Genomic DNA, 12,714 nt, shown 5'->3' on the forward strand with positions numbered 1-12,714 from the left:
AGAGAAACTTAGAGTTTATAACAAGCTGTAGCTATCTAACCCAGCACTGGATTAACTTTAAAATTAAACAGCCAGTAACACCTCAACATGCTATAAATCCTGTCCCAAAGGAAGTTAGCGTGGTGCACAGAAAGGATGTGTATCAACTTATTACCATAAACACCCACAAAAAAATTCAGCTTGCCAGAAGACATTTAAGGGCTGTGTTCTGTCCCCTGGATTTCAATTCCTTCTGTAGGATAAAGCTAAAATTAACTAGAAGAGAAAAAGAAGCGTTTGGCTTCTTAGAAACCAACCACCCAGCTGCTAAAGACAACCTACCTGCAAAAACTCCATATATGCAGACTGCTTTGGGGTACTGGCATATTTTGGCTCTGGCCGACTGAATAGAATTTTCAAACTACTGCTGTAAGGGAATTCTGTCTCCTACTCCTCAGCTTTCATCAGTCTTGTTCTCTGTTCCTCTAGTATTTACCTTTGTCAGGGTACAGTCAGAAAGAGAAACTGCTATAGCTCCTTATGAAGTCAGTAAAGGTCTTACTACACAGTTTGAAGCTATGAATGGACTGTATTGTCATCATCTGGTCTTACTGGGTTACTAAAAAAACAACAACAAAAAAGAAGAAACAAAGCATGACTGAAACATAAGTAACAGCCTGTCATGAATATGAAGCAGTTAATTTATGTTAGAAGACTGAATGAATTTGCTGTAAGAAGTTCATAAATTAAATATACTAGCTACAGAAAATTATTTTCTTGCAGATTCTCAGCAATAGTTCATTTGCTAGTATGAAGAAAGTTTTAAAATGTTGAAATATGAAGCTTTTATAACATTAGATAGTAAGCAAGCAACAAGAGTGCATACACACACAAAGTAAATAATGCAGGCATCTACTCTGCTCTTGTGAGACCTCACTTGGAGTATTGTGTACAGTTCTGGTGTCCTCAACATAAAAAGGACATGGAGCTGTTGGAGCAAGTCCAGAGGAGGGCCACGAGGATGATAAGGGGGCTGGAGCACCTCCCATATGAAGACAGGCTGAGAGAGTTGAAGCTGTTCAGCCTGGAGAAGAGAAGCTGCGTGGAGACCTCACAGCAGCCTTCCAGTATCTGAAGGGGGGCTATACGGATGCTGGGGAGGGACTCTTCCTTAGGGACTGTAGCAGTAGGACAAGGGGTAACAGGTTCAAACTTCAACAGGGGAAGTTTAGATTAGATATAAGAAAGAAGTTATTTTTCTTCACCACCTCTTTACTATGAGGGTAGTGAGGCACTGGAATGGGTTGCCCAAGGAAGTTGTAAATGCTCCATCCCTGGCAGCGTTCAAGGCCAGGATGGACAGAGCCTTGGGCAACATGGTTTAGTGCAAGGTGTCCCTGCCCATGGCAGGGGGGTTGGAACTAGATGATCTTAAGGTCCTTTCCAACCCTAACTATTCTATGAGTTTATGATCTTTATTCAAGCAATAAATAGTCAAATTAGGAAAAATGAAAGCTTAAGGGCATGCCTGTCCATGTATAGCAACTAAAACAGTTATAGCAGAACACATTTTGTGCAAAATCTCCCTAGAAGGTATTAATTTTTGAGTCACATTGTGTATAATACCTCTAGTCCCTTCTGGAAGCTGTACAGTGCCAATTCTGATACGGAAGGACACCTTCCTGCAAAAAATCCTGTAAGCACAGATCTGGCAAGTTAATCAAAATCCAACAATCTCAAGGTTTTCAGGGAACAGGACACAGCTTTTTATTGCAGATTTAGTTTTTGCTATGAAAGAAGCTTTCTAGAACACCAGACACACTTAGGAGCAAAGGCATACACGTTAACGACAAAATAAAAATCCTTTCACTTGCTAGAAGATGCCACATAAGCATATCTCCAACGTGAAAGGTGTCTGATTTCTTTCTTTCAGGAAAGAGAGATTTGAACTGCTCATCCACAGGTAGACTATTACCAATGTGCTTTTAAAAAAAAGTTGTTTGCACATTTTGTAACAGAAATGTAGGTTCTAATAGCTTTTGTGTGTCACTGGAGTGTACTGTTGAGCTTTCAGTGTTCAGCAGAGCCCGTTTGAGTCTCTTAGAGAAATCCTCCTACTCACTTTCCACAAGCTCCAGAAGTTTGGTGGTATTGTGTGCAGTACCTATGTAGGAGTGAAGTTTCTGGAAAATCTGACATTCCACTTAAAAACACACACGAAGCATCATGTCATAAACATGACTTGTACTTATAGAATATAATGACACTGAGGAACTGACTGCAGACAGATAAATATTTTGTACAACAAACGTCATTGTTTTGATACATGGTTTTATTAACTTCAGATGCTTATTTGCTCATCCATGAGTGTTGAATCCTTTTGTCCACTTGTAAGCCTCCTGAATTCTTACTTAACTGCAAAATAAGGGCTTAGTACAATTAAGAGTACGCTGCATATTTTTCTTCTATGCACTTCAACTTCCATGGTTAGATGGTCCTACTTGTCCCAAGAACAATTAAAAATATTTTTATTAGCATACACTGCCAAGCATTCTATTTTTAAAGGTGGTAACAGGGATGCGAGAGAAAGGAGTAACTTTCATTTACAAAGATGTTGAGGTCTAGAACTCAGCTCTGCTTTCTCTGGGTACAGCAATGCATTTGTAGATAGGATAATAGTCTCAGTCACACAAGTTGCAAGTCATTAAATAGCATTAAACTGAAAAGGGAACAACTTCTGCACCAGCACAAGATTAAGGCAAATTGTCAGGACAGCAATGAAAAAAAAATAAAAAAAAATAAAAAAAAAATGCATGTAGGTTGAAGACCAAGAGTGATGATATTATAGAGACTATAAATTTTAAAAGTGCAGGGAAAGCTATTCTTAAAAGATGTTTCTTTCTAGCATAGCTATTATTGTACAATGATCATTTAAAGTCATTAAAATAATTTTACACACAACTCATGAGAAAATTGTACTGCTGCTTTTTCTATGTAGGCATCTCTCATTAAATCCTTTAAGGATGAGCTAGGATAAATCTAACATGTTCCAAAATTGGAGAGTTAAAAATAAATATGCTTTTGTCATTGCTTAGTTGGTAATAATAATTATTAACCCTCCCCACCAAGAAAAAAAAGGGGGGGGGGCGGGGGAAGAAAAATGAGATCATAAACCCCACCAAGGCCACATATTTTTGAAGATGAAGATTTGAAGTTATCATAACTGCGCAATGCTCAATGGAATTTCAGCAATTCTGCAGCTTAAGCTCCTTACCACACAGATACTTTAGACAATTCATTAGCTTACCCTCAAAATAGACTGGCCTGTAAAAAAGACTCATCTCAACTGTTTCGCAAGTCCACACTGCGTTATTGCCTTGCTTAGTAAGCACTTCTAATAGTTATCTGACTTTGCAAAGGATTGGTTTTATTTCCCAGTTTACTGTTTCCAGTCTCACCTTCTAACTTTTGCAATGAAGTGGACCTTCTGCCACTGCAAGGGGCCCTCGAGCAGCACAACAATTTCAAACACCTCCTTGTGTAGCGTAGCGTAACAGGGATTTTTTGCAGTTTTATTTGAAGATGAACGTACAGGCAGGTTTAGGTACTTCCAAATGTTTTCCCCCTAAAGCCACCGTGAAATACCTCCACAAGTTAGCAGTTCTCACTGCTGATGAATGCAGATGCATTACATTAGAGAACTGGTTCAGATGAGGAACGTGCTTTTAATTTTCCAACTGTTCCCATTTTGTTTGCGCAGTGGAACACACACACTGGATTCCTTTCGGAGAAATTAAATTGAAAGACTGTATTCCAACCACTAGCTTCAATTTTAAATGTGTACAAGAGGAACCTTGAGTCCTTAGCAGCAAATAGTTTAGAATCAATCCTATCTCATTACTTAATTTACTAATGTGAATATAGCTTTTCCCCTTCCACCCTTTTGCTGCTCATTTCTATCCTTATAACACCCTGGAACTATGCTAGAAAAAACATTTTTGTTACCATAAACTAACACAGATTATAAAATCAGTCTACCTGAAAAATAACAGAGAAAGATTGAGCTAGGGCACTTTTCTTAGCCTGGTTCACTGTGTGAACACAAAAATTGTTGTTAGTAACAATATCTTTGTTATCAGCCAAAGAAAACATTTATGTATTTCAAATGGTGAAAAAGATGAAGAATCTTTCCTCAAATCAATGGGTGTCTGAGCCTACTCCCAAGTACAGTAAAAAACATGAGCACGTTATTGACAACAATAGCTGCAGACCTGAAAAAGCCAATTCCCATCGTTCTGCACCAACTACAATGATGTCCCAAAATTTTATCTGAAAAACACAGTCATTAACTTGTGTTTGGATAGAATCCTTTCTCCCGCACAGCAATGCTTGGCAAATGAGCCTTCCAGAAGCCTGAGTAATTACAGGTAAAGTTTGAAGGGGCATTAATAAACTGACAGGTAAATTGTTAAGTAATTAATACTTCAAAGCATAATCCTCCCCTTCTAACAATCAAAGATTTTTCTGAAATTTCTTCAAGCTTTGCACAAACATTTCACTTCGCCTCAAGAGTTAGTCTGTACAAGCAAACTGGCAGAAAATGAAGACACAGAAGTGCTAAAGCAGAGCTTTGAAGCAAAGGTTCTTTGTAACCTTAAGTGCAACAGGCTACCACTCGGGAAGTATTTGTAAATTAGAGGAGAGGTTCCCCATTCATTAGCTTTCATTTAGCAATGCAAGATGCACTGTTGTACATTGTTACAATGGGTTGTAAACTGTTTAGAATAATCATTTTGTACTATTTATATATTTTGTCATGCAATTTATAAAATAATTCTCTTCCAAAGGATACAAAAAACCTCTCATAACCTTCCTAACAAGCAGAACTCCACACATGTACAAACAAAACCTAAGAAATTGATTTCTGTCTGCAAAGCTGTCAGTACAAATACCTTCCCCATATGTTCACAGTTCTAGAGCAAGAGACTTGTGCGTATTTCCTTAACAGCAAAAACATGGACAAAACAGAAATTCATTCCTTAACCAAAGGGATGTTTCTCCAAACACTGCAACTTAGTTTTGCAATGCTCTCAAAGCTTCCCAAACTCTTACCTTTGAATTCCTCCTCTCCAACCTTACTGGCTAGCAAATGTACATGAATGATGTAAAAACCAGATAAAATCTGTTATATCCACATATAAAAACTTATCACCTTCACACTGCCTCCCAGATTTCTCTTATCCTAGGAAGTCTTCTCTTACTTGCTGACTGGCAGACAGTCAAATTTTAAGACAGATACTTAACATGCTTGAAAGTAGTTAAGCATTAAAAGAAATGGTAACACCTCCAGATAACCTGCAGCTCAATAAATATTTCCCTGGGGTGAGAGTCAGTCCAGCTCAGGTTACCATTATGGCTGACTTGAAGAAGTTACTTGAGTCCAGACATCCCAGGAAAGTACCTGATCAGTATCGTATTGAGAGAAGTTTCTCCCAACTCTGCTTTCTTTTCATCTGAATCAAAAGTGAAACATTCACAGGGCCACAGAAAGCTACATGCTGGCTCAGCAATACAGACCACTTACCTGGAGCATGGATTCATGCATCTCTTCCAAAAAACCATTACGTTAATAGCAGCAGCCTTCAGATACTTACGTGGTAACTAAGTGAATATGTTGAAGGTGCTTTTTTCCTAGCTCTGCTCTGTGTACATGTAGAAAAGAAAAAAATGGTTCCACTAGCAAGAATAAAGGTTTTAAGCCTATTTGGAGAATCCAGTGTTGGGACCTCCAGAGCTCTCATCTAAGCTATTTCTTTTTGCATTGCTTTAGAGCTGACTCTAAAGGAAGGAGAATGCAGAGTGGATGAAATACCGATGCCAAAAAGGGGTATAGCAGCTGGACAGAAAGAGAGGGGCCTGTGCACCTGGGGGGCATAAAGGTGCCTGAGAAGATTTGAGACTATCTCAAAGATAGTCTCAAATCTCAAGACTAAGACTCTTAGTCTCTCCCAACAGACTTCACGAGACTTGATTATCAGGCAGCCAGTGGTCTTCCTTATGATATACCATGTTCCTCTCGGCACAGACTACTAAAATAATGGCAGAACTTTTTTGTTTAAGCAACAGGCAACTCTCCTGTAATTTGCTTGCATGCATACTGATGACTCAATGGTTTTAAAACTTCAGAAGCCCTAATTAGTAGTGTATATGCTTTGCTCACTAATAAACTTCCTGTCCAGGAACATCCTTGGAAGTGTAACAATATTTATTTTTTTTTAATTTATTTTTAAACATTAGAGTTGACATATTGGTATTCATTCCATTCCTAACACATACACAAAACCCAGTAACTTAGATAGGCACAAGTTTTCTAGAGAATGCAACGGCTTTGGGTAGAAATAAGAATACCATCCTTTTTGTAAGAAAAGGAAAAAAGGAACAAAACCAATATCTGCAAATCTTCTCAAGCTCAACAACTGAATATTGTTTTCTTCAATCCAGATTTAATTTGCACAATAAATTCTCAAAGCACTGTTCCTCCCATTCCAAAATGAATCATACAAGAAATAACAAAACCACTACCTAACAATACATTAGCAAAAGATAGATTAAAATATTGCTAAGAAAAAAAACTATAGTATAGGAGTTTGATTCAAATTATGTACCTGTGCATCTGAAGATATGTGTATGCTTAAGTGCTTTACTGAGTCAGAGCCAGGACATTCATTAATTTGCTGGATTATGCTGCAAGATGTAAGTAATGCTGCAGGAGTAGGAGATGGCTGTTTCCAAGAAATAAGTTACTTAATGTTCACATTGATGCTATAGCCTAAACACAGCATATGTAAGTAGAGAATGGAAGAAAAAGCACAGATCAGAAACACAGATACATTAGCAAGAATATTTCAAGAATCACCAAATGATTGAGATTGGAAGGGACCTCTGGAGGTCATCTGCTCCAACCACCTGCTCATGCAGGGCTACTTATGGCTTGTTGTCCAGGACCATGTTCAGATGGCTTTTAGGTATCTCCAAGGATGGAGACTCCACAACCTTCCTGGGCAGCTGTGCCAGTGCTGAGTCACCCTCACAGTAATAAAGTGTTTCCTGACATTCAGAGGGAACCTCCATGTTTCAGATTATGCTCATTGCCTCTGGTCCTGTCACTGGGAACCACTTGGTTTTATCTTCTTTGCACCCTCCCTTCAGGTATTTATAGATATTGATAAGATCCTCCTGAGCCTTCCCCAGGCTGAACAACCGCAGCGCTCTCAGCCTTTCCTCATTGGAGAGATGCTCCAGCCCCTTCATCATCTTAGTGGCTTTTTGTTAGACTCTCTCCAGTCTGTCCACATCTCTCGTACTAGGGAGCTCAGAACTGGACATATCACTCCATGTATGGCTTCACCAGTGCTGAGCAGACAAAGATCACCTCCTCCATTTGCTGGCAATGCTTTGTCTAATGCAGTCCAGGATACCAGTTTGCAGGAAGGGCACATGGGCATGTGGTAGACAGTCTAGAGGTAAAACCCCTTTCAAGATTTGAGACGGATGTAGTACATCTCCCTTTCTCTGAGAGAAAACATAGTTGATTTATTAAAAATTAAATTACTTCTATTAAAAATTTAAGTTTGTGCAATTTCGTGCAAGATACTCAAGTCACTAATGAAGAGGAGCATTCTACATATGTAATTTATTGAAATAGCTTTCTGTACAGCAATGTGCTGGTCTCTTCTGTATTCTTTTACATCATTTAGAGTTACAGTCATCAACAGAGACATACAGTGGCTATTCGAAGTAACTGACTTCTTAATCTGCCTAGAAAGAAGTTGGTATAGCCACTCCCAGAACATCAGTGGTCTGGTCTAGCGCATATGTCCTTTCATACATCCAGTCCACACCGTGCCATGGCTTGGAAAACAGATCCTTCACTTTTCCTGCATCTATCAGCAACTTGAAATTTATTGGTAAAGGCTCTAGTGATTCCAAGGAATACCTTCTTTCTCAGTTCAAATACTTTGAGAATTGCTAAATTTTGCCAATTTTCTGTTTGAGACATCACTTTTTTCATATTGTTTAACACATGCACATACGTGACAATTTGTACTTCGATCTATTTGTACTTCTTTCTGAGGTTCCTATTAAAATCCCTGTTTTTAAGTTCTGATGACCAATGATGCTGTGGGTGGAAGAAAAATTCTCTGCTTCCTTTCTTTAAAAAGAGTCTTCAGTTCTAGAAACTGTATGTATTATGACAGATTACATAAATCTAAAATAACCATAGAAGAAAACACTAGATGAAAAAACATCTAGTGTTTCTTCATCAAAGACAAACACATTTGCTATTTAAATCCACTAACTTCTTGGTGTTAGAGACTCCGCCATGACGCAATGCTCACTCTGCAGCATTAAATGCTTGTTTGTATGAAGATGAGGATGGAAAATGCAATGACAGTGGCACTAAGCACTGAGAAGATTTTCAAAGGAAGAGACTTAAAGTGATCAGGAATGAGTCACAACTGAAACGGAGAAATACATCAATGCTTGGAAGTCCTCTTCTAGGGGCACAAACAAAAGTGTCTGTTTGTGTAGGGATCATTAGGAAATACACAGGCTTGTAGAGCGAACTAAGACAAAACTCAATATAATTTTAGAAGTCCAGTAATAATATAGAAGAAAATCTCCAAATTAGCTAGAGAAGGATACCTGACACAATCTCATGTAAATCACCAGTAGATTAATAGTCTGTATTTATTTTCAGAATCTTGCATGAATGTGGGCACCAACAACAGAAACCTGTGTTTTCCGCTTTCAAATCATATTACAACAAAGCCCAAGAGAACTCCACACCATTTCCTAATACTGTTGCTATTCTTTCCCTGATGAAGCATAATAAGAAATTGGAGAATGAAGAAAGGAAGAAAATATACCTATTAGCACTGATATTAAACTAATAATCATGCAATTAATGTTAGAAATGTCAATTCTCCATCATCTCTGAATTCTTTTACAGGTGGGCGAGATGACAAAGTTGGTAATGATACACTGAGGCATGTTAGAAATTCAGGTATCCAAAAAATTGTCTATCATCTGGAATGTGCTTTTTAGTAACAAAGAACCCAGAAAATTCCAACTGGTCAATTCTGAATTAGAGGCAAACAGTAGATGTGCTAACACCACTACAATACTGGCCTGAACTATGTGCAGAGCTCAGCTGCATCTGACACATGCCATGTAGATATTCCCACGTTTGATAATTCTGAACTCTTGGATAGCCTTGCTACCTTTAATAGAGTGACTCATGTCTATGAATGTAAAGGCATGCACAGAGTTTCAGAATCAAAAGTCCAATTTTGAAGAAACTTAAAGAGCAGTAATTTTGCTAGACCTTGAACACAAGACCTTCTTACCAAAGTGTTAGATTACAAATTGAACTTAAAACTGGAACTCAGCATCTTTATATAGAAGCCAGATATTTTTTCTTTCTACCTTTTGCATGAGATATTTCTCTTATCCAAACAGCTTTCACAATCTTTGAAACTCAATGGTTTCACTGGGAGGCTTGAGGGGGGAAAGACGGGGGTGGAAAATAGGGGAAGTATCATACGATCATTCTGCCATTCAAAGTGTATCGTGATGCTTAATCCAACTTCTTATCTGCCTGCTAATCTTAACTTTATTTCTGTCACTCTGGTTTCATATATCATCTTATTATTCCCTCAGTCTACATTACAGTAGCATCTATTCATCCACACTAGAATTCATATTAAAGCTATAGTTAGCATGAGATCTAGCCAACTAACGGAATGAAACTGAAACCTTAGTATTATGCTAAATTACGTTTAATTCTTCCTGCCATTTTTCAAAGTTCTCTCTTGTTGGATGGGAAAACTCAAAAACACACACAATGTAAGCTGCAGGAGTCTCTTCTACAACAGGTTAAAAGAAATCAGAGATGTTTATTTTCCTACTTTACAGTGTCTCTTTAAACAGAATTAAAATACATATACACACCATAATCTCCCAATGTTTAACATAAGCCAAATCTGCATAAAATTTGCTTTCATACTTACCATTTTTTTCAGCTTTCTCCCTGCTATGGGAGTAGCCAGGAACTGAAGAAGAAAAAGTTGCAGTATCTCCTGAAGACGGTCCAGGTTTCTGATTGTTCTCACTACGGTCCACAGCAGCAGCATTTAGCTGGGACCTTCCACGATGCAGCTGGGGGTGAGAGGGACTTGAAGGGGGATCAGGATCTGAATTCATTTTAGCTGCAAAAGAAGAGACTAATGATTAATTATCAGATAGGAGGGTTAAAACGTAAAACCAGAGTAAAATTTTAAATCTGAACATATTTGTATATGTTCAAAAAGCCTCGAAAAGGGCAAGATGGTTGATAGCAACTTCAAGATTTATTTATACATTGTTCAATAATTCCAAGATGAGCAGCTATTGTTAAGGCTGACCATATAAAGCATTGCGCCAGAGGAGCAACTGCCTTTTTTCCTAACTAAATAAGAATTAATTTTCAAGTGTAGATAAATGTTAACATTAATCAATCCTATAAATACTGCATATATATAACTTCTTTGCATCTGATGTTCTACTTACACTTGCAAGAAATAAAGACTAACCCCTAACTTTTTTCAAAATGGCACTGGTATGTCTGTAATTGCAGAAAAATTAACTTTGTACCAAGGGCCTGGTTAACAGCCTAATCAGGCAACAGGGAAAGACAAAAAGATAAGGTGACAGAGGACGAGATGTATAACTGCCACATGAAATGAGGAAAGAGACATCACCAAAGATGCTCCTTCTAGACATTTCCAATTGAAATACACATGATCCAAAATAAGCTGACTTTATTTACTACTATATTCCATTTTATTAAAAACAGCATTTACACACAAAACCCACTAAGGCAGGGAGGGAAAGGCCTTACAGTTTCCTTACAAAAGAACACCTTTTAACTTTCACTATAAGCCCTCTCCTAAACTTTGAGGGGATCTCTGTTCTACAGTAGAAATTCCTTAAATAAGTAAACTTTCATAAAAGTGCTTACTGAAAGCTTAGCTTTTACAAGACAGGAAGTAGAAAGGCATGCATTTACTACCACAGTGTAACAAAGAGTAACTCTTGATCCTTAAGAGCAACTTCCCTTAAGCTAAGCAATTTCCAAGGAACACTGCAGAACATATCTGGCTATAAACCATACTTTTTAATTCTGTCTGTTCAGAATACTGACCTAAAGATCTCATTGTAAAGATGGAAGTAGTATAGCCAAAACCAAGGATACACTACTTAACTCAGCCAACAACTTCTTTCACTTAAAGGACAATAAAATCACAACAGGATGCTGAAAGTACCAGGAATATTACTCCTGGAAAATATATTCCAATTTAGACAACTCACTTGCCAAAATTAAGCTTCTCTAAACTAGAAAGTATTTTACTGATATAACTAAATGTACTTCTGTATTATGTTTCTACATCAAGTTATAAATAAACCAACATAGTTCAGTCCAACCTTCAAACAGTCCTAGGAAAACACAGAGATTAAAATACTTTCCCTGTAAAGCAGCGTGAGTATTTTTAACCACTAGACAATCACAAAAGTTACTGTGCCCCTGGTTTTAAACCTGACCGTGGCGCTTCGAAAGGGACGCGCAGGAGCGGCCGGGCCGCAGCTCCACCGCCCGGGATGCGCCGGCACACAGACAGCGGCTCTCCTGGGGCGAACCGCTGCCAGCAAGGGGAACCCTGCCACAGAGGCGTCCCCATCTCCAGTACACGTGCGGAAAGCAGGAGAACAGCTCGGTGTCAGCTAGATAGCAAAAGCACTCCCGTCCCAAAAGTCGCTCTACACCTGTCCTACAAAGGACACCACCAACTTTCCCTACTACAGGCGTAAACGTGAGCGGAAACTACCCCGCAGAGTTGCTCTTCTAACAGTCTGGGATCCCGAAGCACGGTGAGACTTTGGAGGAGCCCAGGCTCGCTGCGAAGCCAGCGGGGGGACTACCCGCGGCCCAGCCGCCCCGGTTCGCCCTCCTATCCGGCCGGCCCATCCCGCTGCCGGCCGTGACCCTGCAGCCACCGCCCGCTGCTGCCGGACGGGGCAGGACGGGAGAGACGGGGTTTGCTCGGCCTCGGTCCCCGCGAGGCCGGAGGGTGCCCGTGCGGCGGCTGCCGCCCCAGAAGGCCAGGCAGCGCCGGCGCGCACCCGAAGCACGGCGGGGGGCAGGAGGGAAGCCGGCAGCTTGGGCCGTCCTGCCCGGGGTCCCCGCCCCAGACGCTCACCGAGCCCGGCAGGGCGAAGTCACCAGCGCGGACTCTCGACGATAACTCTCTGCCCGGCTCTGGCGGTGCCAAATGTGGCCGCGCCGCGGGACCGCAGTTGTACGGGGCGGCCCCGTCCCGCCTCCGGCCCCCTCCCCGCCGCGCCGCGCTGTGCGAGGGGGCAGCGCCGCTGCCACTCACCGCCCGCCGCGCCCCGCCGAGGCTTCCGCCGCTGGCGGGCGGGGCCGGCGGGAGGAGGAGACAGAGGCCGGGCGGTGGGTAGCGGCAGGGGAAGTGGGCGGTGGCGGGGACAGTGAGGCGTGTGCGGCCTCGTCACGCCTTGCAGCAGTGGGTGCGGAGCAGCTGCCCGCCGTGGGGGGACAGGAGCGGGGTGTCGGAGGCGGTTGGGGCGGGCTTGGGCAGCTCCAACATGGCAGCGCGGGAGGGCCTGTGGGGC

The 12,714-nt window shown here is 40.8% G+C and overlaps 1 protein-coding gene across 1 annotated transcript in view; it reads right to left on the minus strand.

The window, feature by feature from the left end:
• WFS1 (wolframin ER transmembrane glycoprotein) overlaps positions 1-12,499 on the minus strand; it is a 37,837-nt gene extending 25,338 nt beyond the window's left edge. The window contains exons 1-2 of the mRNA XM_030492625.1: positions 12,279-12,499; positions 10,053-10,250 (exon numbers count right to left, since the gene is read on the minus strand). Of these exons, the coding sequence (XP_030348485.1) occupies positions 10,053-10,245 (193 nt within the window). The 5' untranslated portion in view covers positions 10,246-10,250; positions 12,279-12,499. The remainder of the gene's footprint in view (positions 1-10,052; positions 10,251-12,278) is intronic.
• Positions 12,500-12,714: the final 215 nt, after the last annotated feature.

Source organism: Strigops habroptila, chromosome 7 (genome assembly GCF_004027225.2).
Source record: "Strigops habroptila isolate Jane chromosome 7, bStrHab1.2.pri, whole genome shotgun sequence".
In the NCBI taxonomy this organism is placed as follows: Eukaryota; Metazoa; Chordata; class Aves; order Psittaciformes; family Psittacidae; genus Strigops; species Strigops habroptila.